The 25637-nt window shown below is 46.7% G+C and overlaps 7 protein-coding genes across 7 annotated transcripts; 6 read left to right on the forward strand and 1 right to left on the reverse strand.

Annotated features, from left to right (window-relative positions):
• Nucleotides 1–2522: 2522 nt before the first annotated feature.
• On the forward strand, nucleotides 2523–2945 carry ATNIH1004_000817 (uncharacterized protein; the record flags this gene model as incomplete). Its single annotated transcript, XM_033565522.1, has 3 exons — nucleotides 2523–2611; nucleotides 2727–2789; nucleotides 2852–2945. The coding sequence occupies 3 exons, from the start codon at nucleotides 2523–2525 to the stop codon at nucleotides 2943–2945; spliced, it is 246 nt and encodes an 81-aa protein (XP_033431279.1).
• Nucleotides 2946–8578: 5633 nt separating this feature from the next.
• ATNIH1004_000818 (putative mucin) lies at nucleotides 8579–10569 on the forward strand (the record flags this gene model as incomplete). The annotated part of the gene is made up of 3 exons (XM_033565523.1): nucleotides 8579–9046; nucleotides 9100–9373; nucleotides 9440–10569. The coding sequence occupies 3 exons, from the start codon at nucleotides 8579–8581 to the stop codon at nucleotides 10567–10569; spliced, it is 1872 nt and encodes a 623-aa protein (XP_033431280.1).
• Nucleotides 10570–11168: 599 nt separating this feature from the next.
• MRPL10 (mitochondrial 54S ribosomal protein uL15m) lies at nucleotides 11169–12217 on the forward strand (the record flags this gene model as incomplete). Its single annotated transcript, XM_033565524.1, has 3 exons — nucleotides 11169–11488; nucleotides 11613–11925; nucleotides 11975–12217. The coding sequence occupies 3 exons, from the start codon at nucleotides 11169–11171 to the stop codon at nucleotides 12215–12217; spliced, it is 876 nt and encodes a 291-aa protein (XP_033431281.1).
• A 704-nt stretch (nucleotides 12218–12921) lies between these two features.
• ATNIH1004_000820 (serine/threonine-protein kinase) lies at nucleotides 12922–14621 on the reverse strand (the record flags this gene model as incomplete). Its single annotated transcript, XM_033565525.1, has 3 exons — nucleotides 12922–13949; nucleotides 13999–14450; nucleotides 14506–14621. 3 exons carry the CDS (start codon nucleotides 14619–14621, stop codon nucleotides 12922–12924), a joined length of 1596 nt encoding a protein of 531 aa, XP_033431282.1.
• A 1356-nt stretch (nucleotides 14622–15977) lies between these two features.
• ATNIH1004_000821 (SH3 domain-containing protein) lies at nucleotides 15978–18606 on the forward strand (the record flags this gene model as incomplete). Its single annotated transcript, XM_033565526.1, has 7 exons — nucleotides 15978–16005; nucleotides 16078–16416; nucleotides 16532–16684; nucleotides 16734–16807; nucleotides 16853–17219; nucleotides 17273–17427; nucleotides 17491–18606. 7 exons carry the CDS (start codon nucleotides 15978–15980, stop codon nucleotides 18604–18606), a joined length of 2232 nt encoding a protein of 743 aa, XP_033431283.1.
• An 896-nt stretch (nucleotides 18607–19502) lies between these two features.
• Nucleotides 19503–20388, forward strand: ATNIH1004_000822 (uncharacterized protein; the record flags this gene model as incomplete). Its single annotated transcript, XM_033565527.1, has 3 exons — nucleotides 19503–19828; nucleotides 19904–20112; nucleotides 20381–20388. 3 exons carry the CDS (start codon nucleotides 19503–19505, stop codon nucleotides 20386–20388), a joined length of 543 nt encoding a protein of 180 aa, XP_033431284.1.
• A 1335-nt stretch (nucleotides 20389–21723) lies between these two features.
• Nucleotides 21724–22983, forward strand: ATNIH1004_000823 (PQ-loop repeat-containing protein; the record flags this gene model as incomplete). The annotated part of the gene is made up of 1 exon (XM_033565528.1): nucleotides 21724–22983. One exon carries the CDS (start codon nucleotides 21724–21726, stop codon nucleotides 22981–22983), a length of 1260 nt encoding a protein of 419 aa, XP_033431285.1.
• Between the last annotated feature and the right edge of the window lie 2654 nt (nucleotides 22984–25637).

Genomic DNA, 25637 nt, shown 5'->3' on the forward strand with positions numbered 1-25637 from the left:
ACATCCATACATCCCTCCCCTGTGTCCATTCTTTGGTGACTCTGGACGGAGTGTCTACCTATTACGGAGTATTTAAGATTCACGTAGATCAGTCGTTACTATGTATAGGAATATGGCTTGGAAGTGAGACAGGATTCGTATGCAGTAAGGGTTTTCCAGAATTCTTAGGTGACTGACTGTCCTTAGGTAAGATGACTTCGAAATGTACTGGTCTTGTATCTATAGACAGACAGACTCTCGACTTTGGACTCGAGTCGAACATCATCCTGAAATCATACCTCGGAGGTTCTCAATACGCTGGGCGGGGAGACGGTTTCACAATGCCGGGGCTTCTCTATAGGGCGCGGATATGCTTGTATCAAAAAAAGAAATAATAGAAATAAAACACCCAAGGAAAATAAAACATCAAGAAATAAAATGAACGCGCACGGTGTCTGGTAAATTCTCGGACATATCTTGAAATAGAATCAGGAGAAGGTCCAAGCATGCGAGCCGCCGTACTCCATGTTTATGCTCTAGCCTTTATGCATTCTTTATTGATTTCATTTTACTCCGTATACTACGCCATGATGGCTTGCAGTATTCGCGATGATACTATATCCCGTATCCTCCTGATGGTCAAGACGTAACGATGATATTAATCGGCCTTGATCAGCAAATGATGACGGGCCAGCAATATCGTCGAGTGCTTGATCATCATTACAAAGTAACTACTAACTACTATGATCTATTGACGACTCGACTCTCCTAATGTGCCGGCCCCCCACAGTTACAACTGAAATTCTGGGTCATTCATACTTACCTTGTTGTGATAATAACGGACTACTAACTATCCGGGGACACGAATCCCACCGAGCAATCCAGGTTCTGCCTCCCAGCCGCACTCAAGGGATATTCGTGTCTCCCCTGGATTACAGTTTACACAGTATGGCGAAAGGCACGGTACAAAGAGTACTATGTAGTGGTTAGTTACCATGATCAGTAGCAGCAGCAAGGCAATAGGACGATCTCATGAAGCTCGGACACCCACAGGTCTGCTTTAATCCGTATGTGGTGGATTTTAAACCTGCAGTATTAAATTTGCATGACCTGTGATGTATCGTTCTCATCTTTGTTCAGTGTTCACAACACAAAACTGTTTGTTTGGCTGCTTATGAAGCATCAGGCCGCAAGGATTAGCTAGATAGGTGCGAAGAAAGAAATGCAAGGAGCCTGAAAAGGCAGTAAGGTGGGAAACATACATAGCAAACCATTCATTCACTATGAAACAGCCCAAAAAGAAAAAAAATATATAAATATAAAGTGGAATAGAACGTTGGTCCTTGCATATATAGGTCGATGGGGATGTTTCTTTTCTTTTCTTTTTTCTGTTTTACTTTTCTTTTTCTGGCAGTCTGGTGACGCGATCATTTGAAGACACTGCAATGTACGTCGCCGGTACGCTGGGATGACAACCCACGCGCAGAAGGGGCACCACATTGATAGGGAAAATTCTCCGAGTATCGCTTCCGCCTGCTGGAAGGGTTTCTCTCCGCTATGCAGTGAGCCCTGAAAAGGTGCACTAATTGGTGCCTCAGGTAAAATGAATAATACCCAGAAGAAGCATGAAAGAAACAAGGGTAAAATAAAATACTGTATTGAAACACTAAAAACTTGCTAAATAGCTCGCAAAAAAAGGAAAAAAAAAGAAACGAAAATTTAAGTCGGAGATAATAAGGATGGGACTCAAGCTGTACAATCTCCAGTAAGACCGATTATCAATTCTGATTGATGAGCCTGGATATTGATCTACCTCGTCTCACAGGAGGGGGTAAAAACCCATGGCTAAGAGTACGAACAACGCATGATGAGATGTTGGGAAAGTCCGCTGGCCCAATGAGGCGCAGTCGCGCTCTCCACGGCGGAGAGAAAGGAACACTCGAGCCTGCCTAGGATGGAATATGGATATTGCGTGTCCAAGTCCCAAGATGCGGCCGATATGGAGATGATAATGGGCGACACCGCCAAGCGTGATTTGTTATCTTTAGGCGGTCGGTTGCCCAGGTCCATCGATGGCAAGTAATTCGTTCCTTCAGTTCCTGCATGGGGCAAAGGAGAGACCAAACACGACTGGAACTGGACAATGTGGGGTGATTTAGATCGGTATGAGTGTCTGGTTTCAAATAATTACAGATAATAATGGCCAGGTCAAACTATGGGGTACTTCGGTCTCAGCATAGTACATTTTTGGTGGGCTAATTAGAATAAACGGGGCAATGAGCAGGCAACATTTAGCCTCTACATGATGGCGACGAACCATTAGCTGCATTATAGTAATTTCCATGCGAACAGAAGGGAAGTGAGTGGCGGTGACCAAAAAGGATCTGAAGCCTTGGCCGTGCCGCACCAGGATATTGGTTTGTGGCAATTCAATTTCTTATCCTTTTTTTTTTTTTTATTATTTTGTAGCCACCCCGACCGTCCGGGAGACACGACTCAATGATACCGACAGTCTCGCTATTATTGGTTTGTGCCTTATGGTCATGATTGGATATGGCAGTGTTCGACCCAACGAGAAGATCTTCCTAAGAAAGAAGACCCAACAACTCAAAAAGCCCAAGGGTTCCAAGAAGTACGGAGTACGGCGAAGGCACTGTAAGGAAGGCAAAAGAAACGAAAAGAGTTTGTGACCAGCGGGAGTTGGTCGGCAACACGATATTCCATAGAATGACTGACAATCTTAACAGTCCCATCAAAGATGCCACTTCATTGGCGTTTTTGTCCCATCGCCGACCCGGAGATGAAGTGTGGTATTCATATTGCCTAAATGACCGAAGCGTCTTCGATTGCTGAGCAACAACGAACTTACTAGTACCATTGTCGCCTGTGTCCGACGCGGCGCCGAGTGCCGGATTATGGATGACAAAGGAACCAAGGATTCCTTCAGCCCCGTTGTTGGATCGTGATGGGTCACTCAAGACTTCGGCGTAAAGGCAAAGAATGAAAGCACTAAACATAAATAATAATGAATGATGCCGATGACGATGATATTATTGATGATGCCTATTCCTCAGCTAGGAAGTGGCACACGCGCTCCACTTGGACATTTTGCATCCTTCTAGAGTTCTGGAACACCAAATTCAAAAAAACAAAAAACCAAATTCAAAAAATAAAAAAAAAAAATAAAAAAAAGAAGCGGCCTACCGTGTCGATTTGTTACACCATTTGTGGTGGCTCAAAACCAACCAAAATTATACTTGGGAAGAAAGGAAACACGACCTTGTGATTTGCTCAAATTTCATAATTTCCACATCTACTGGCCTTCACGGTGATAATCGGCCGCAATACCAATTTTCAAGACTCGCACACATCCACTCTGATAACTAATTCTGTCACCCCGAGTAATTAATAGGGACTACGAAGGTAACCGATTGCATCAAAGATTGAAGAAGTAACCTCGAAGAAGGCGCCGAGATAAAAAAAAGAGCAAGCTGTAGGCCCATACTCCCTGTGAAGTGAGCATCCACTTAGTTAGTGTATCGACACTGAACTTCCGGATATGGCATATAGCTCAGATTTTGCTTTTTGCTTGGGTTGGATTGACATGGAAGCTTCAGCGGTGCCGCATCCACCAGCGAATTGGTCATTGTTTTCATCCATCGTCATTAAGGTTCCAGCAGTTCGCCCCGATCGCCGGCCAACGTTACTCGAATAGTTGATCTGACGGTGCTCTTAACAACCAATATGGATTACTGAGTACAGCCTCATCAAATGGACGAGACTCTGGATGTCAGTACCTATTATTTGTATCCGTTCGATATCATTCGGTAACGGAAAAGCAACGAGCATGGAGGAAGCCCGTGTCGATGCCAATCGGCCTGGACGGATATCGCTCAATTCAGTAGTGTTCCGTGACGAGAAGATTATTATGCATCATGCTGGTCTTGCCAATTAAAGAGGCACATTTCCGTAGAAGTCCACAGACAGACCAAGTTGGTAAAAATAGTAATTATAGATGAAATCAAAGTCAGTTGAGGGGGCAAAGGGGCTATCCTTTAGCCCGGCCTAAGTGAAGAACAGTAGCAGTAGTAGAACTAGGAGAGCTGATCATCGTCACGTTGCTGAGATTATTGTGTATCGATGATGCTAGTACTCCATACACGTTGCCTATTTTCTATCTCCCTATTTTTGCCCCTTCTTTGTTCTCGGAAGAACCCTCTTTTTGCTTCTCCTTTAGTTGCTTTTGTTAAGGGCTCCAATTTCCAGGGGGTAAAAGTAATAAAAAGTACTAGCCGCCCTTTGACCGGCCGAACGAATGAGAGGTCGTATTGATCTGTCTTTCTGGGCGACTTGATCAGCTTCGCCTAAGTACTACAGACTCCATCAGTGTAATATTAAATGACTGTTATGCTCTTGGGCTATCAGAATTGATCACTTCTGTGAACTTATGAGTTGCCTAAATGGTGGTGAGCTCCGAAAGTCCGTTGTAATAACATCTTCCACATGGAATACGGAGGTCATGCTCATCACAAGTAACAGGGAAGTATATCCGAATCCGAAAGCAACTTGAGAGCTAAATCGGCTATCAACATTCTGCGTGCTACTTCCCTGGGAAGCCTTCTACTCCGAAGGATATTCAGACTTTCATAGACCTTGGGGGCGGCACCACCAGGTCTGTCTATTCCGGCATCTAGCTACGAAATCAGAACCACTATTGTTGACGATCAAAACCTATCAACTTCGATTCTGGAATGAGATGCAATAGGAAATGAGGAGCTCGTATACTTCGTAGTGCTATTATTGTCGGAATTTGAATCCTTTGATCGTCCCAAAGTGAATGACCCATTCTTCGACCGGAAAGATGAACCGTCCCGACTTGCATCTCCTTGTATGGAGTCGTACTGTGTACATACTTTTTTACACTGGTGTAAGCACTGTGCACTATGATAGTACTATTAAGCTGGCCATCTATATGAATATCCCTAGTGTTACTAACAAAGCACTCTGTTTTTCTTTATTTCTTTCTCTTTTTTCTTTTCTTTTCTTTTTTTTTTTTTTTTTTTCCTTGGCTGTTGTCTCAACGCTAGAAAGCAGGCACCTGCATTGAAAATTTTTTTTCAAATTCTCTGATGCAAATGTCATGATCATGGTATGCCTTATCTAGTCCTTATCCCATGCTAGGGGCCTCTGGATGACGATTGTCTTGGATTAGTCCATTAGTTTCACTACTATTATCTGCTGCGGAGTGCGGCGCAACCGGACAAGACTAATAAAAATAATAGTGATAGCAAACCATGGAACTAAGTATGCGCATTTATTTATTATTCGCAGCATATTCTATTTGATTTTCTCCGGATGATAAAAATATTAATCAACGGACACACAGATAAGTACCAAACCAGCATCTGTCTAAGCCATCATATGTCCTTGGCTTGGGTGGGTGTTTCCCATTCCATTCCTACAGTCACTCAGCGGCACGGCGTCCTACCATCTCGAATATCGAAACCGGATCAACAGGATGTACAAAGGGCCTTAGGGGCGGGATGATGAATGCTATGTATTAATTAAATTGAACTCGAGATTTGAGCTCATGTCCGGCCATACGCCGTGGAATAGCACAGTATTGGTACACATCAGTTGATGGTTCGGATTTTATACATGGAACGTTACGACTGGGCGGAGTAAGACAGTGTGGTAGGGGAGGCGAAATGAGAAACCTGGAAAGGCGCAGACGAGAGCGGCGGCTGTTGGATGGGACGGATGGGCTGGATGTGGGTAAGACTAAGCCAAAACCACCTAATCATGACTCGGCGGTGGATTTCCTAAGGCATGTAAGAAGGTAGCACCTGTGAGTGAGAAAGGTAAGTACAGTACGACTAGTCGGAGTCACAAGGAGAGAGGGGCGCTTACCTAGCATACCTCTAGCAGCTAACTAGGTACTTCGTAGGTCAGTCTCAGTCAATAATTTTGCTAGATACCGTTGATACCAACCGAGTACGGGTAATGGTGTTGTGCACAGATACCTAGGTAGAAAAGGAATGGTACAGAGGTGCCCCGTACGTACCATGGTGTAATGAAAGACAGTCCAGCTGAGTCGGGGCCGCAGTGATGGTCCGCCTCCATCAAATGGATGGGATGGAAACAGGGTCCAACGTTGCGATTCGATTGTTGTCCGTTGGAGTCATCCATTCTGGACTAGTGAGCCGTGATTGGCTGATCATGTCTCTACGCCCCATATCTAGGCCTTTTTGTTCATTAATCCATCCATCCAATACGACCAGGCAGGCAAATGGTACCTTCACGCATACTACCTTACATACGCATTACATAGGCATCATGCTGCCTCGGTTCCCCTCATTCTCAGCTAGTGTGCAAATGGGTAGCAAGAGGAGTACAGAATAGAATAGATTGGCCAAACTTTCATCACTGGGGTGATAGGTAATTAATTACATGAAGTATCCTGAAAGGTGGTGGTAATATTATTGCAGGATGTTTTTTTGATTCTTACGCAGTGCTGCCAATGGACTAGTCTACTTTTAGTTTAGTCCTTCCTACCTGGTTTGTCCAACCGCCAGCCTCATGCCTCCTGGCCTATCCAGAGTAGTTCCATACCTCCTGTGGGCGGTAAATTCGTAATGAATCTTGTACATATTTTCCCCCTCCCATGACAACGCGATCCATAACTTGCCATCCATCCTACCCACCGCAGAGGGGAAAGAAGTACCAGATTTTTGCGTTGCCTAAAAACTTTACCCATGTATGTGGTAAAATTACAGTAGGTTGGCCACCACCACCTGTGACCAGTTACATACCTAGTAGTGACTTGGGATGGTTCCATTCCTCCCCGCCTCCCCCCCTTCCCTTTCACTGGTGTCTTCCCAACTAACGTACTAGTTAGTCTAGCTAGGTAGTAAACAAGATTTTGTGTGTTGTATTATGTCTATTACATCCTAATTAGAAGCCAATATTATTCTCCCGTACCCAGATTTCTCATTCCTTTGCCTTCCGCCTGGTTGAACTAGAATTGGCGATCAACCACACACAAGTGCACAAACCCCTTCATCCACTTTTTCCCGTGCCTCCCCGACTGCTGAGCAATGGACGTCCCCCTTTGCCTTTTCTCTCCCTTTGCGGGTAATTTTTTTTTTTTTGTTTTCTTTTTCGCTTTTCTTGTCCCTTCCTTTTCTCCATCCGTCTTTTTACACACGATGGTAAGAGCCTAAATCACACCATACTCCCATGGGAATAAGACAAAAAAAAAAAAAGTCCTGCCGCACACGTTAACGACGGTTGCAATGCGACGCTAAACCCGACTTATTATTGGATCTGATATGGGTCCGTACAAAGTCAATAAGATTCAATCAATCAACATTGCGAGCGAGACCTTGTCCGAACTTCCACCCCTCTTCCTCTCCCTCTATCTAGTTCTCTATCCCATCCCCCTCTCTTAGCCCCTTCTCGTCCTGGATTGGTCCATTGATGACCAGTAGACTGACCTAGAGTGTTACTAATGGCAGCTAGGCCTCTTTACTAGGATGGGTCTAGGGGCTGCTGACCTTGTTAATCGTTACCCTTCCACTACTTACTCCGTAGCATGCATCCACTCGTCCCCCCGGTGGCTCTGACATCAACCGGTATTTCCAATTTTCTCCAAGACAAAGCATGAGACAATCAAACTTGGAGGACCAAACCGGAACCGACCCAAACGAGTCCAGAAAGGAGGATCAACCCTTTGGACCTGCGTCTGGGTCAAACTCTGTCTATCCTCGATGGATAAGAACTAACCTACCCTGGCTCTTCTAGCGGAGTTGTATGAGATTTAGTTATTTGCTGAGGGATGAATGTCTTGACCTCATCCTTCACTGTTAGAAAGAAAAAAAAAAATTAAAAAAAAATATCCATTTTGAATTATTTTAATGCATTTTATTTTTTTTGACCTATTCAATTTTAAATTCAATTCTTCTTATATGGTTTGATTTCCAGAGGGGGTCTGGGTCATTTGGCTTTTTTTTAATCTTTTGATTTCCTTCATTTTTATTGGGCTCTATTTTTCATTTCCTTTCTTGGATAATATTCATTTTCAACTTCTATAACTGGATCTACTTGCGACTTCTCTTCGGCAGTCGCAGGCATAAACCCAACTAAACTCTCTCTTTCCATTCTCTAAAAGTATTTCACTACGTTGTCTACCATGAATATTACTATGTGATCTTCCTTGCCCCTCTTTCCTGCCTTTCTTTCAATCCTCCGTACCCCCTTCAGTGCCTTCATTCCATCGGACCAGGCACGTTCAACATTCACCGGGTCTGCCGTTGTTGCTATCCTACCACAATTTTCTTAGATATTTGATATTAACAGCTTCCTCGCCAACTTCCGCGGTACTCTGCCACACTTCAATTTGGAGCAGTCTCTGGTTTCACTTCTCATTTCCTACATATATCGCCGGTGTCTAGTTCTAGACCACACAGTCTGGAGAGTGATATTGCATTGCTCTCGTTCTGGCCTGGTGTGATCAATCCCGATGGGAATACAGTGATTGCCTACTTTATATCCTCTGTCTCCCCAAAGATATTCTCGCATCTCATTCACACCCCACCATATGTCTCTCCCGATTCTCTCCTCGCAGCCGTTCCCTCATCCGACCACCCCCGCCATCCCTCTCTACTCGCGGACAGGAGGTTCGACGTGTGCAAGGAAATCACAACGACAGGCTATTCCGGAGCTCTCTGATCGTAACTGGACTGCTCCTCTTCGGGACGGTCTACCTACTCCCCCTAGCGACATGAACGGGGTGGCCTACAACAGCATTCCACCTGCCAACTATGGAATTACACTTCCTTCGTACGCAAAACCGCCTGCATACTCCCGTATCAATTCTGGCTCCTCGACTGGCATAGTCCCTTCAGCCTCAGCAAACCATTCGAAGAGCCAGCCGCTGCTGCACGATGCTCCCGCCTCTGAACCCAGTTACCAGAAGAAAGACTATACCAATTCCGTGGCTTCCTACTTAACAGTCCCGCCATCTATCAACAATAGCAAAGGGAGTCTGACTGAATTCGCTGCTCAGGTTAGAGCCCCTTCAGCATATCCTTCGTTTCTTAAATTTGACCATTTGAACAGATGACATGTCTATTCTGGTTCGAAAGCACTGCGAAGTTGCGGGCCATTGAGGAACACCTGAATCCTGTCCTCTCCCTTGTTCCCGAAGCAATCCCCTCCGCCGGTTTCCAAAAATGGGTGACGAATATTCTCTCGACGACGCAAGTCAGCCACAATGTGATCCTCCTAGCGCTGCTATTCGTTTATCGATTGAAGAAGTTCAATTCCGGTGTCCGAGGGAAGAAAGGCAGTGAATATAGACTGGTGACTATCGCACTAATGTTGGGGAACAAATGTTTGTGTTATGAAACCCTTATGGGTTCGAACTGGATCTGGAAGATTAGGCTAATCCGGCTTGCAGTTCTTGATGATAATACATACACGAATAAAACATGGGCTGAAGTTTCCGGGATTTCCGTGCAAGAAATACATATTATGGAAGTGGAGTTTCTTAGCAACGTTCGATATAATCTCTTTGTTTCCGAAGAGGAATGGACTCAGTGGCATGTCAAACTCGGACTCTTCGCGGATTTCAACAATGCACTCGTTGCCCCGGAAAAGAACGGTTCACCTACCCCAGTGCTTCGTATCTCGCCCAGTGTGGGCCCATCACCTCGAATGCAAGCGTCGCCTACCTCCAAACTACCTTCTCCACCTGCTGTGGATTCTCTACATGCTTCCACTTGGAACTTACCAGTGAACCTTTCGGCCTACTCGAATGCCCCTCAGTTTAGCAATGAAATCCCTCAGGTAAACTCTCGGAAGCGCTCTCGGGACGAGCAAGTTGGAGAAACCCCGTCAAAGAGGATGGCAATTCCGAATGCCATTCCTACTCCCACGTCGACGCTACCTCCATCGTCGGCCCTAACTGGGCTGTCGGCTTTGCCTCCTGTCCTAACGCCAGTGTCGGCACCCTCCACAGCTTCAGCAGTGGCTGTTTCTCGACTTCCGCGTCCCAGTTTCCCTTCCTTCTCTCACAACCTGAACCCGAGCATTCCGGCATCCGTGCCTCAAATCACCCCTTCTACCAGCCGAGCTATACCGCCACTCTACAACCCCAACTGGGCTTCTCAAGTCTCCCCATCGACGGGCATGCCTCCTGTAACCTGTGGTTTGTACAACAACTCGCTCTCGCTGCCAGACCCTGCCAGGCAGCACAATAGCCCGTTCGGCGTATCGTCAGCCACCGTCTCACCAGCCATATCTGCGTATTCCATGCATACGCCCCAGACGAATCTGTCACCGTCGTTCTTCCTGGCGAACCGGAACTCGCCGTACAGGCCAGTGCGTAATGTCAACACTCTTCTGATCCCGCCCCCGTCAACTTTCCAACAACAGCGCAGTGTTCCATTTGATCATATGCACTACCAGCCGCTAGGGAAGACTGCGGCAGAGCGAAAGACTGGTTTATTGCCTTATCTTCACAGTGAAGCTTGGCCACAGGGGTCTTTTCTTCCTGCATTTCATGTTACCCCGAACTACTCGAATTGAGAGTGAAACAAAAACATTTTTTTACGATATTGTTCATGACCTTTTATACGAGCCTGATGTGTACTCCTTCGCTTCATTTTGTTGCCTTCCTACCTTGTATTATGTACTTCCTTTTTTGTCCCCTTTTGACGACCTAGCATTTTCTACGGAGTTTAAACATCATAGATGGATTGGGTCATTTGAAGACGATTGGCATTTTCCCCGGCAATGAGTGGATAGCTGTTCTCACCGGTCTTCTGGAGCATAGCTATGGCGTTGTTTTGAGTGTGTGGTGGCTCTTCATCGATATACTTACATTTCCATCTTGTACTAGCATATGCATGTCTGGGCATCGAATAGCATCCTACAAAATCAAAGAATGATAGATTTCCTTTCCAGTATACGGGATAGATCACATGCATTGACATTCTTACCGCTTCCGTCCTGCACATTTCTGCTGCATCTATCAGGCGGTGAGTATAAACCAGTACGTGTAATCATGCCTTAGGCAGAAATTCGGTCCGATATTTTCCCGCCCGCGCATCAGAACCAAACAGAAAGATCCTGTCCGGTAGGTAATCGCTTCAAGCGTCTAATCCCCATCAACAGGACCGCCCACCATGTCCCCCAGGCTCCATATACTACCCGCACAGTGGCAGGGGATTTTCTCTAAATCGATTTCTGCAGCTTCGCCCCTGTCATTCCTCCTGCCTCAACTCCAACAGCAGAGCCGCAATGCTCACATCTTAGCCTCTCTCTCCGATAACCCGGGCGCCTACAACAAGAGGATCAGAAGAGGTCGTGGACCCGCCTCAGGAAAGGGCAAGACCTCCGGAAGAGGTCATAAGGGCCAAAAGCAGCATGGTAAAGTACCCATGGGGTTCAATGGTGGTCAGACGCCGGATATTATTGTGCACGGAGAACGGGGATTCAATAATGTGTATGTCCTTTCCTTTTCTTTCACCTTATGTCAATGTGACAAGAACCAATACATGAGTCACAAAAAAAAGAAAAAAAAATTTTAAACAAAAATGAAAAGGAAATCTGACATTCCATCTGTCTAGTTTCGCCACTGACCTCACCACCGTCAACCTGGACCGTATCCAAGAATGGATTGACCAGGGTCGTATCGACCCAGCCCAACCCATCACCATCCGAGAACTGGCTCAATCGCGCTGCATCCACCAGACCAAGGAAGGCGTGAAACTACTTGGTCGCGGGGCCTCCACCGCCCTCAAGCAACCCATTCACATTGTTGTTTCCCGGGCATCGGCCAGCGCCATTGCCGCCGTCGAAGCCGCGGGAGGCTCCGTGACCACCCGGTTCTACACGAAATCCGCGATTGCGCGCATCATGAGACGCGAGATGCACCCGTTTGTGTCCCTGGCGTGGACCGCGCAGAGTGGTTCGGGGGGCGTTGTTGCAGCAGGCCGCTGAGGAGGTGACCGAGTCGAAGATCATGAAGGAGATGGGGTTCCGGTATAGGTTGCCTGATCCGACCAAGCGTCGTGATATCGAGTATTATCGTGACCCGGAGCATAGGGGGTACTTGAGTCATTTGTTGAAGCCTATGGAAGGACCTAGTTTGTTCTTCCGTTCGCCGATCGAGAGGAAGTCTGCGGCTGGTGTCAAGAAGGAGAAGGTTCTTCCCGAGAACAGACTCTGGTAGTGAGTGAGTGGGTTGGGGTGTTTTGATTTATGTATTTATCTCTAGTTGTTTTCCTCGTTGTGAACCTGTATAATATTGTTTGCTAACTATTTGAATGAATGAATCCTGTTACGTTGATATTTGTGTTGTATAGAATTGTCTGCTCCCATATCCCAGCACTTAGAGATTACTGGAACTTGAAGGGAAACTTGTTGATAAATTATAATTTCATCATTAATAAACCATAAAACACATTCATTAAAACGAAGTGTATGCCAAAAGCCAGGAAACGCTCAAGAGCCATTAGTATAAATACAAACGTGAAAAGCCAAACAAGCCCATTTAAACGCCACGCTATAACAACTCCGCATACTGCCCTTTTATCATCAAAAAGTCCTTAGATTCGCCGATTTTCTCTGGGAAAAGGGGAGAGAGAAAGAGAACAACCAAGAACAAAACAAAAAAGAAAAAACATTCTGAAAAACAATACACAGAAATCTTGAGAGGGAGATCCCATTAAATCAAATCAGAAGAGGGTATAAGAGGGGTATCATAGATGACCAACAATCCCGAACACCAAGCGCTCATTCAGGTCATTATAGCGCCAGTCGTGATCATTGCAGAGCCCTAATAGGCCCGAAACATTCATCTCGCGAGGTATACCATGGCCCAACATAACAGCAGGAAAAGAAATAAAAAACAAAAAGAAAAAAAAATTAAAAAAGTCATAGCTTCCAGGCAGTATCCGATGCAGCATCGTTCAAAGGCTCAGCAAAGTCTCGAAGCCAAGCGGACGATAGGACGTCGCTGATAGTCCAGCGTTTTTCAACGTCCATGTTCAAGCAACCAGCAATAAGTTCTAAGGCAGCTTCTCTATCCTTGCGGCGTTGGGGGTCTGCCTCTTTTTCGTCCAACACCGACTCTCTATCCCAAGTTCCACTGATGATGCGTGATTGAATTCGGGGCGCAAAGGGGTCCTGGAACGGTCGTGACCCGACGATGACAGCGAACACAATCACGCCGAATGCCCAAATGTCCACTGAAGGATCAATCACCCCGTTGGTTGAGAGAAGTAACTCTGGAGAGGCATATTCCAGGCTACCAGCAATACTGGTACTGGACCCAGCAGGACCAATTGTTTTAGGCGGTGGACGGTCTGCCGCGTCGTCGTAAGGATCGGGTGAGGCGCCTCCGTTGTCTGTTGTCATCCATTCTGCCATTCCGAAATCGCAAAGCACGAGATTGGACGTCCTCGTACCATCTGGCAATTGAACCGGGTCTAAAAGGCAATTTTCTAGCTTAATGTCTCGATGTACTACCCTGGCGTCCTCGTGTAGATATCGCAAGGCACATGCTAATTGGTAGGTGTATTTCCTTGCAAGACCGTGGTCCAGACCATGCCGGTTCTGGCGAATGAGATCAAAAAGGGTGCCACCTATAGCCAGCTTGGTAAAACAAAAGGTGGCGTAGTCGGTCTCGTAGACAGCATCCAGAGTTAAAACGTGTGGGTGACTAAGATACCGCCAGACTCGAACTTCATGATCAAATTCCGCTTGGACTTCATCGTTCTCTTTCTCGGTCTTTCCAGATACTTGTTTTCGGACAATTTTCACCGCAAGTCGCCTGGTTGCACCGCTTTCGTCGACTTTATATGCTTCTTTTACCGTACTGAATCCTCCAAAACCGATCTGCTTTCCAAGCACATAGTCAGTTCCAACCATCTGACCCTCGTCATCTGGCTGTGGAGCCGGCTCTTCGGTACCACCCCCACATCGAAAGAAACATGCTGGCTGGGGATTTACCACTGGAGGCGGTAGACCGACGGGAAGTTTGGCGCGCTGAGCCTCGCGGCCCTCTGGCTTTGTTTCCAAAGGGGGTTATGGCACTGCCAGACCAGGAACTGCGGTCGTACAGTGATGCGAACGGCTGCACGGGTGAGGTCACGCAAAAAGGTGATGGCAAAGCCCCCTTGGAGCCTTCCGGGGGCGTTCGTAATTCTTCAGTAACGGGAGACGCAGTTGACACAGATGTTAAGGATATTGGACGTTCAAGCTCAGTAGTCATACGCAATTCCTCCTCAGGGGTGGTGGGAAAGCCGGCACGGGTAGAAAATCCTCGTTGGTTTTGGCACCTCCCGGGGCTGTAGTCAAATTCGATCGCTGTCGTATCATGGTCCTCATCATCGTCCGGAGACAATGAATTTTTTTTAGGCTTGACCCTTTGGCCTGGAATCGCTGGAAGCGGCCCCTTGATTCTGGCCTTGAAAGCGATTCCTCTAGCGCCCGAGGTCGGCCGGAGTCAAGGGTAACGGTAGGATCGAAGCTGACGGAGGGGCGGCGGTTTTGAAGAAAGCTATCAAGCGGAGATGCTTGGGCATCTTCGGGCTTGTGAGGATAGGCAACATCTTCTTTTGGACGCTCATCATGTCGAGGCACAGAGATAGGGGGGTGTTGCTGAATGCAAGCCACTCAATACACTGTTGTCTTCATCAGTACCGCAACGGGGTGCGCCATAATCGTGAAAGATGTTTGTACGGTCGCCCTCGATACCATCTCTATCAAAAGCCGTTCCCCTGCGTCCATCCTCATCCCGCCACCGGGGTCTGTGTCGGTTCTCAAAAGACGTCTCGATCTTCAACCCTGCCAACGCGCTGTTTCTCTCTGGAGCCATGCCCTCACAAAGTGCACGACGTACTACTAAGTGGAGATGGCGGAATGTTCACGATCTCAAGTAGAGGTCGACAAGCTGACGCACAAACATGGAGAAAGGGCGAAGGAAGGAGGTGGTAAAAGAGGCCGTGGTGATGATACGGCGGAGATGGAAGTGCGACGAAGGTGATGTTGGAATATAGATGGTAAAAGGGATTATATCGCACCCAAAGTGATTTCAGGTTTGGGTAGTGATCGAAAAGGTCACTGTGGATGGATGGAGAGGAAGAAAACTCGTCAAAGCAGGACGAAAATGAGCCAGGACCAGCTATCGGGAGATCACGGAGGCAGGCATGAGTGAGGAATCGGAAGACAGTCGGGCGGGGAAGGGCAGATCCACATCATCTCTGACTAATAGACGCTGTAAAAATGGAGTCATGATGATAGCACTTTTCCTAATAGGGAATGATGCGAGGGGGTATGACGGAGTAGCCCCTCAATGTCACCTGATCAACTGGCCCTCAACCCTCAACCCTGAGCCCTAAGGAGGAGACAAGAAACGCTAGGCCAGGTGTGGCTAGTGTGCGGGGCCTCATTTTCAGGCACGAGCCGTTTTAGGAATGGCTTAGACAAGCGCGCGCAAGGGGCGCTTGTTTTGGAGATTCTGGAGACCTCCTTTTTTGGATGTCCCATAAGTCTGGGGAACTCGTTCACTCCTCAGCTCAGTGACACGGTTTCGGGCGATATCTTTTCTCCTTTCCGCTTTTACTTTTTTTTCCTTCTTATTCCTGTCCTTTTTCGTTTTATTCCATCTTTGAAATTGCTCTGAGAGTATTCCGTTCGTCTTTCTTCCCGAGGTACCTTAATACGCCTGGTACTTGGATGTCCCCGCCATTTCCTTCCTTTGTTAGCTGTCTCCATATCCACTCGCTCCAGGTTTCTCGCAAAATTCCGCTCCTTTGATCTTGATAGAACATATTCGTTCCTTACAACCCTATCTGGGCTCTGAAGGCGTTGTCTGGTTACCACATATTCCTTGCGACTTCAGCGCCTCGGTTTCATAACTTGTTCATTGGCACAGGGTCTTGTGCCATCTGCTCTATCCCCGACTACGGTAACCTGAGAATTTCAATATGACCCGGCCCCGATTTGTGCGAGCCGGTATGTACACTCAGTTTACCGACTTTGTTCGTTATGAATTATTTCATTTGGATGCTGATGTGGAATCGGTAGATACCCTCGACCTCCAAGGCCACAAAACCACTTCCGCGAAAGGTCATTCAAAGAATGCTGGCCACCAGGAGCAAAATATTCGCCACGCTGATGAAGACTCGCGATCGGAGACAATGCATGCGCCTGGGCCGGAAGGACAGCGCCGGGAAGCCGACGACCACCCTGATGGCATCGACATATATGACGATGACGATGACGATGACGATGACGATGATCTAGACGGTGAATTGGGACAACACCGTGGCGACTCAGAAGGTGAATTGGCTGATGGAGAGAGCGATGATCTACTGGATGATGATTTAATGGACAAGATATCGAGCTCTCCATCGATTGATGACGGTTCGTCCTGTCTTTGCTTCTCTTCGATGCTTTCGATCCTCGTTGCTATCCCGGCACCGCCCAATTTGAATGGTTGAAACCGGGGTCTTGAGATGCCGTCGCTAACACCCTCTAGAGGATATTGACTTCGAGTTTGTTTACGCGCTTCACAAATTCGTCGCAACCGTTGATGGCCAAGCCAATGCAGCAAAAGGCGACACAATGGTTTTGCTGGACGATAGCAATAGCTACTGGTGGCTGGTCCGAATTGTTAAAGACGGAAGCATCGGTAAGTTACCATTTTGATGGTGAACAGCATGGAAACTAACAACATACAGGATATTTGCCTGCCGAGCATATTGAAACCCCAACTGAAAGACTTGCTAGATTGAATAAACATAGAAATGTCGATGTACGTAGCTCCATTTTGTTCAGTGGATCAATCTAATGAGAACAGCTTTCTGCAACCATGCTAGGGGACAACTCGGAGAAATCGATGAACCCGCTAAAGAAAGCCATGCGCCGCAAAAACGCCAAAACTGTTACCTTTACTAGCCCGACCTACATCGAAGCTTCCGATCTTGAGTATTCTACTGACGATGATCTGGATGATGCGGCTTCCTTCAATGATGAAGATGTATCGCGGGGCGATGTGGATGAATCACAAGATGGTCAAAGTGAAGAGATTGTGGTTGAGCCTCTTAGACCGAAGTCCCAACGGGACAAGGACTCGGATGAGGTCGAGGAAACAGACGAAGCGCAAGAGCCTGGACGGACTAGTCCGGAAAAACAGCCGTCTAGTCAGGAGTTACCTGATTCTGAAAGTAAGTGCCTATCAGATACCGCCTCCGAATGAGGGAGTTCTAATCTCTTCCAGGCGAGAACAACGTCAGCCGATCGAGGAACGGTACCGTCCGAAACACAGATTCATTTTTCAAAGATGACACCGTCGAGACGAAGAAAATATCCCTTACACCAAATCTTCTCCGCGACGAAGTTAATAACGGTGCTGTGGTGACCGATATAAAGGAGGTAATACTTAGCCTAGATTCTGTGGGGCTGTTTTGACTGGAACGCTGACATTTATATCTAAAGGGCCGCGGAAGCTTAGAAACTATCGACAAAGGGCTCACCGCAACCGACCGAGGTAAAGAGGATAAAAAGCGTAAGGATAAAAAGCCTGGGATGCTCAGCGGTTTGTTTAAGAGAAAGGATAAGAAAACCAGGGCAACTGAAGATGACGGCGAAGACTCTGAAAAGGTATCTGGTGATATATCTCGAACCTCACCTCAACCAAAGACGTCATCAGAGTCCTTGTCCTCTCCAGATTCCCGGGCACCCAAGCCACTGGCTGTACAGAGACAGTCTAGCAAGCTTCAGAAGCAGCCCCCGACAGTCACGTCTCCCACAAAGCCAAGTTTTAAGCATGATCCAGCCATGCAAGAGCCTGCTGAAGACGCCAAAGAATCAGCACCAGTGGAGAAACAAAAGGGAGATCAGACAATACGACAAGTGGTACCTGAAGATGATGCCGCACAGTCTCCTGTCACACAGTCTTATCAAGAAAACATTAGGGCAGTGTCGCCCCCCACTGGCCCATCAAGTCCTGTCAAGAAACCTAGTTCCAGCCAACCCAACTTTGTGGATGTTGTGGAATCACCGATTGAACTTTCTGGACCAAGGCAGGATTTGTCTATCCGGGTAGCGGATGTACCTCATTCTGTGACCTCTCCACCACAAAAATTTTCACCCGGACAGAACACGGGTCTCCGAGACCAGCGTTCGGATTCACCGGCTGCCGTGTCCCCATTGGAAGGCCAAGCTTTGTCTAATGCACCAGCATTGACAACAGATCTACCGTCACCCGAGGGACATTCATACTCTCCGGTGTCTCCTCCTGTGTCTCCTGGCCCGAATGGCAGCAAATCTATGGACGCATTTTCCCCCTCGCCATTTGAGATGTTGTCTGGTGGGACCCCATCCTGGAGTGATGCCAATTTGCGATCGTACCTCGATGATGACAATGATATCCGCGATCTGTTCTACATTGTCCATGATAACTCTAACGTTCCACCTGCTGGCCCTGATCACCCTATAACCGGGAGTTTGTTTAAGGAAGAGAGCAAGAGGCTAAAGGAGATGAGGGCCCAGCTGGATACAATGTTAACGGAATGGGTCGGTCGGAGGATACAGAGTTCGGTTAGCAAATAACAGGGCTGTTTTTCTCTGGGAATTTCATTCATCTGGTGCATAGTGTCGTTCTTGCCTGACTTTCGATATCAGTTGGAAATGACCGGAATCTCTACTTATATTAGCCGGGCGCTAATAGTATGTGTGCTGGACGCATGATATTTCCTGCACCATGGGTTGCTTTACCTTCATTTTCCTGATATTATTTGTATCAACATCTGCATATGTCTTTCCTGTCTGTCTTTCTTTTTTTTAAGTTCTCCCCCTTGTTTTTCAGAGTTCGCTTCATTTGCACCTGCATTTACCATACTTTCACTTGTGCGTGAAGCAATGGCATTAATTTGTCAGCGATCTACAATTTAACGTTGTCCTTTGTTGCTCAAACACTTGAAGTGATTGTTCATAGGACTTCTTTAGTCTTTGCAGGCTGTTTTCGTTTTCTCATTTCACATATACACATACTGGTATACCCCTAGCTACAGATAGCTCCAGTCACTGTTTTTTTTTATTTCATTTTACCTTTTCATTTTCTTTTCCTCTATGAAGACATGCTAAATTCTTGTGAGTACTATTCGTTTCACATAAGCAGAAATCAAGGATGGTTTTCTGTGTGAATTCCTTGGCTGCCCAGAAGGATCTATCTTCGAAGCACGTCTAAAATTAGCTATTTCTAGCATCTCCCTTAAGCCAGAACAAACAAGGAACAACTAGCCATCGGATATACTTTGGAAGGTGTCGTGCGGGAGGGTCAGCTGCTGGCAACACAGTCACGCAGGAAGTCATTAGACAGGCGATCCATGCAAGCCCAATACCAAGACTCTACCATCACCACCAGAGTATAAATCTACAACGTACACTACAGACGATTCCTTTCCTTCTCAACACATCCAACCATCCTGAGACCTCTTCCACTCAGCATGTCTGACCCATATACTCAATCTGCGCCCTTCCAGCCTCCAACAGGCGGGGAGGCTACATACTACGCTCCCCCAGATAGTGTATATCAGAACCCTCCCTACGATTACGATCCACATCACCAGCCTTATGACCAACAGATTCCTTCAAATCACGAGCCCCCACAGGGCTATTCCCAGTACGATTTCACCCAGGCACCGGGGGCTTCTCTGTCTCAGGAGCCACTACCTCCAGTGCCTCCTCCTCAGACGGAGTATCTCAGCCCAGCCTCAGCAGAAGGGCGATTCCCACTGGTCCTCCCTCGTCGAGGAAGTAACTCAGAATATTAGTACGTATTATTCTACTTCTTTCACCTGGATCATATATCCCACTCCAGAGTAGTTATTAATTAACCTCCCTCTAGTGAGCAGTATCCCACGCAACGCTACGAATCCGAGAAACTTCCCCCAAGTCCACAGCCATCTTGCACCTCCCATCGGGATGAAGACATGGAAGGAGGGGACTCGCAGGACCCGGGCAGCGAACGCAGTCTAGGCGGCGCTGTTCTGGGTGGAGCTACCGGGTACTACCTGGGACATAAACAGAGTCACGGGCTGTTGGGGGCTGTGGGTGGTGCGTTGCTGGGGAATTATCTCGGAGATAAGATGAAAGAGGATGGAGAGGAAGATGATCGTCGTCATCATAATCATCATCATGGTCATCGTTATAGACATCACCATGCACATGCACATGCACATGATCATGGACATGGACACCACCACCATCATCACCATCACCATCACCACCGCCGTCATAGTAGCCATTCCAGACATAGTGGCCACAGTGGCAGTTTATGATGTGCCTGATGGTTTACACTGAGAAATTGACGGGTGGTTTTTAGGGCGCTAATTTGGTCTATATTACGATGGTTTATGGTCATGAAGTGATGATAGTTTTATTAAATGGTTTCTCTGATGATTATTTTTGGCGTTTGTTACCTGAATTGCTTCTGTACTTCCATGGTAGTTGTAGAAATGGTACATCTGTTGACTCATTTCAACATGTGAACGAAGTAAACGATAATACCAAACCCCTCCAAACCAATGGAACCTGAAACCAAAGGTGCCAGGCCTGAGCGGGAAGATGGGTTCCCGCTCCCTAACGCCGATTGCAGCACTTTAGGCCCAGACTGTCCAAACATGGGAGTAATCACTGGCATTGATTCCTCCATAGAGGCCTCATCTTTCCTCCCGCTGAGAGACCGGATATAGTGCATTGAAGAGACCATCCTGTAACAGTATCCACGACAAGCCTTCGACACATACACAAGGCACACTGGGTGACGATTATTGAGATGGTTGAACATAGGAGAGGGACAACCGAGTCGGCCACGCCATCTAAAATTTGTTTCCATTTAGGGGCTATGCATCATAATGTATGATCGAGGCACTCGTACCTTATTATCTCAAGCCTTTGTAGTTTCTCCTCGAGATGCTCGAGTAGGTCCGCATCTTGCTCTGGTTTATATGCGATATGCGACTATTGCCACTTGAAACTACCAAACAATTATTACCCGACAATATGACTAATAATAGTGTCAGCCAGAGAGAATGTCACCATGCTTATCCATTAATCTGGTACCGCAATCGGAACCAAGATTGTAACCGCTTCCATGACCAGACAACTGCTTATCCAGATTTGATCCATAACCAACGAAGGTTGTGGAAGTGTCTCTCTAGCTGCAGTGACTGGGGTATCCAAGCAGGTACGACGAACGGGTGCCGTTCCCCCAGATACATGATACAGCCGACAATCGGAGGGGGTGGGTCTGGACCAATCAGGGAGCCAGGACGGGGATGATAGGCTTATCATGCCCATTAATCAGTTATTGAACTTATCGGTCCCGGTGACTTATCGACACGATCATGACTACTCGGCTCGTGACCCAATCCAAGCATGGAGTGTGACTCCTTTCTCTTCTCTGTTAATCACCTCTGTCCTATCCCCACCTCTTTCTCTTCTTTCCTCTATCCTATCTTTCTTCTCGTTCCATTGTCCCCTACTTCTAGAGAGAGAAAGAGTTTCTGTGCCATTACTTTCCCTATTAGATCGTCCTCTCCGGCTGCACACGACTCAGCCGCACTTCGCCCCTCCCACATTGGCTATACATACTAGATCCTCAGGGTGGGAAACACCGTTTCAAAGAATATATCGATAAATATGCCCCCGCCTTTACTAGATCAGATGTTCTATGCATCTCTACCTCAACATTGCGAGCCGTCATCCGCATTCTTGGCCTCTCTGTCTTCGTATCTGCATATTTGCCTGCCTACGCCTCTTGCCCTCGTGTCCTCCGTGCTTGGGACCCTCAGCATCGTTTCATGGCTTTTCGCACAGCTACCCCAAATATACAAAAACTACCAGCTACAGTCGACGTCAGGGTTATCTCTGTTCTTCCTGGTAGAATGGTGTCTGGGCGACACGAGTAACCTCTTGGGTGCCCTGCTCACACGCCAGGCCGGTTGGCAAGTAGTCATTGCCGCATACTACGTATGTGTCGACGTGACCCTCGTCTTCCAATATTTCTGGTACACACATTACAAAGGGCGTGGGGATGATTATTGCCATCTGTCTTACTCTCATCATCATGATGACGAGACTGGGAGCGTCTTAGAAGGAGTGTCTTTCAGTGAGAATAATACCTTTACCTGTGAACCTGCCTCAGCGGCACCGCCCCGGTCCGATACCAAGGACATGACAGATTTGAAGAGCTCGTCCCTTAGTTTGACAGACGGCGAGTCACAGTCTTACTCCAACGAGAAACTGAGGACCTCCCGTCGATCGGTGACCCGAACTAGCCGCGGCCACAGTTTCCTCCCAGCATCGGCCACTCGCACTGTGTTATTAGCGTCAATGCTTTGTGCTGTTGTAGCCAATGCATCTCCGACAGGGTTGGACTCCGAGTCCCCGACCAACGAAAATACAACTGAAATCTTCGGCCGGATCATCTCGTGGATGTCAACGGTGCTCTATCTCGGCTCCCGGCCGCCTCAGCTATACAAAAACTACCGCCGCAAGAGCACATCGGGACTATCACCACTCCTCTTCATGGCTGCATTCGGCGGCAACTTCTTCTACTCCGCGTCTCTTCTGACAAACCCGAACGCTTGGTACGATTTCCCCCCCTATGGAGGGGGCGGATGGGCCGATGCCGATGGCAACAGCCGTCTCGAATGGGTCGGCCTTGCCATTCCTTTCTTCCTCGGCGCATTTGGTGTGCTCGGCCTCGACGGTTTCATGGGCGTTCAATTCCTCATGTATGGATCCGACGACGGAGAATCCATTATAGAAGTGGAAGATCCAAAAGGCGGACGCAGTCACTTGGCCCGCGTCCGTGGCTGGATGAGGGGCTGGATCCCCTCTGTTTCCCCCGAACGGGAAATCACATCGGAAGAACGACGAGCCCTTCTCAACGAAGAGCGAGAAAGATACGGCTCAGTTTGATGATACAATTTTGTCTTCTTTTAGGTTGCGATTGGTACCTGCATCTAGCAGGATTTGAAACGAAATATAATGACCTGATGACTATATCATTCCCTATTGATGGGTTGTCTTTTTTTTTTTTTTTGGATGTTTGGGCTTCCTATCATATTTACTCTTGTACTTGATTTCGGTGATTATCGAATATGTCCCATTGATTGGAAGTGGCCAATCAAGAATTATGCATAGAATAGTGGGCCATTCTCAAGACCACAGTCATGGTAGTGGTATTTGCATATCGGTCACGGGCGTATTGGGTGTTGTATCCTTTTTTTGAGTTATCATTTTTGGATTCCTTCCTCGAGCTACTTCCGTCTCGTTTACAAGGCTATTGCATAGCACTTGCGTTGTTACTTCCGGGGAGAAGATACCTTTATGTGATTTGTTGGTAGATTTAGAGTCGTCCTATACAAGGTGTGGTATATCACTCCGATTAGAATTGGGAACATCACTACCTACCAAGCAAGCAGTTACATAGCCGGGATCCTATGGGTTAAAATTATATTGTTCATGGTAGATTAACCATAACTGGAGTAATAAATATTATAGAAAATCTATATATGCTATAGCGGACGATGTTGGGATTACGTGCTATCTTTTGGTGTATTTAGGAAGAAGTTGCTCTAGAAGTAGTATGTAACATTATCTATTTACTATTTAATATATTAGGCGGGAAATTGCATTGAGGGGGACCTCTCTAGTTTTCCTACTATTTTTTCCAAGAAACTGTAGCAGCAATCACAAGTACCAATCACATCAACTTGTTTAACATTAAGTCAGTGGCAATGATGAGTAAAAAGCTATTTACAGCCAGGCCTTCCCCTCGTCTATCGTTAGTGAGAGCAAGGTTGTTAAGATTGTTTGGGCCCCCATGGCCAGCATAGTGAATAATCGCAATGCTTCGGCCTGTAATGGTAATTGCGCGCCACAGAAGGCTCATAATTCGAGTACTCGACTCGAAAGCTGGTAGTGGTTCATCTGAGGGGATGATGTAGGCCTCTGAGGAAGGAACCCCCAGGAACTGAGCAATTCAAAGGACACCTCGTCACGATCAGCATTTACATCATCATCCTCCCATGTGAAAATGGAAGGAGTAGAAGTTGCGGTACACGAATTCCCTTCTCGATATGGCTGCTTCAAGAGCACTATCGAAGTCATCCTTCGAAACAGTGACCATTTTATTCTAAAGACTTCTTAGTGTTAGAAAACCCATATATATTGAGCATCACTAGAATCTCCTTGTGCGTACTATTAGTGCAGCTTCGACTCACGAGGAGAGAGTGAGTACAGGCGCGAGCTTCTGCTCTACACCTTTCCGAAACGGCGACAGACGGTGGGTGCAGGCGAGATCTTCTGCTCTACGTCTTCTCATCCCATAAAAGAGTGACCAGGAAGATTGTAGAACTCCAATAAATCGGACGGCAAACAGTGGGTACAAGCGAGAGCTCCTGTTCTACGCTTTTCTCTGGAGATGAGGAAGACTGAAGTGCCTAGACAGTTTCTGACAGCCCAAGATAACATAAAGATCAGATGGAATCAATGGCCGAAGATTTTGAGGAGCGAACGTGTTGAAGGATAATTTGTGTAGGTAGGAATGAGATAGGTAAGAGTGAGAGGAGTGAAGGAATAGTTACATAGTATCAGCATTTTGAGCTCGGGGATACTAATAGAATAAAACTGTGATTTAGAAAGACAAAAACAAAGACACAATGCTTGTGTAATATCTATAAAATAAAAAGTCTACGCATAGTACTTGATGGAATGCCTGATACAAAAAAAGCAATTTACAAGATACTAAAGACCTTGTATGGTACAGCCAATGTATAGATTTGTTTTATTTTATATTTTGTTATTCCTACTGTATCTACATTACATCACTTTCCCTCTTGCTTACTCACTGTTTCATTATTCACAGCTGTTGTTTTCCGAGCTGTTAGAGCCTACTATATATTGTATGAATAATATCAGAATTTACCAGGACCTTGCTAATCACCCATAGGCTTATATTTTACTAGAATACATAAGATCTATAGAAAGTGATGTGCCTAGGGAGGTTAAAGATCTTCTGTCGGAGAATGGAAAAGGTAATATAGACTATAGCGTATTTCCCTGCAGATATCTTATAGAAATTTCGGCCGAGGCAGGATTTTAATACCTGTCTATATATCGTATAAGAATTAATAATATGACAGAATGAGAATCAAATTAACAGTCATCTGATTATAAGCATTTTAATAGTTCTGACCACCATGCGCCGTCAGATGGCACTCCGTCCATTCCCACCCTTATCATCAAACTCATTAACATACAATCAGGAGCCTCGGGATTTAAACAGAAAGACCAGCTCTAGTCACAGCGCTCCAGCACTTGGTGGGTCGAATAGCCAACAATAGGTGTCTATCTGCCGATAGCGAGGGCCGGACATCTGGAGTTGAAGAACAAGAAGTGATGGGGAAAAACGAGTCACCGTTGCAATCCGGCTGTACACAACTAGGAGTAGCCGAAACTTGGAGAAGAGAGAATAGACCAATTCGGAGCGACACTCTCATATGCATTGATCTAATGTTCAACGATCCGTGATTGTTTTATTCGAATCGGACCTTTTCTCTCATGATGTG

The sequence above is a fragment of the Aspergillus tanneri genome (assembly GCF_003426965.1).
Source record: "Aspergillus tanneri strain NIH1004 chromosome Unknown AapTan_2_pilon_pilon_pilon, whole genome shotgun sequence".
In the NCBI taxonomy this organism is placed as follows: domain Eukaryota; kingdom Fungi; phylum Ascomycota; class Eurotiomycetes; order Eurotiales; family Aspergillaceae; genus Aspergillus; species Aspergillus tanneri.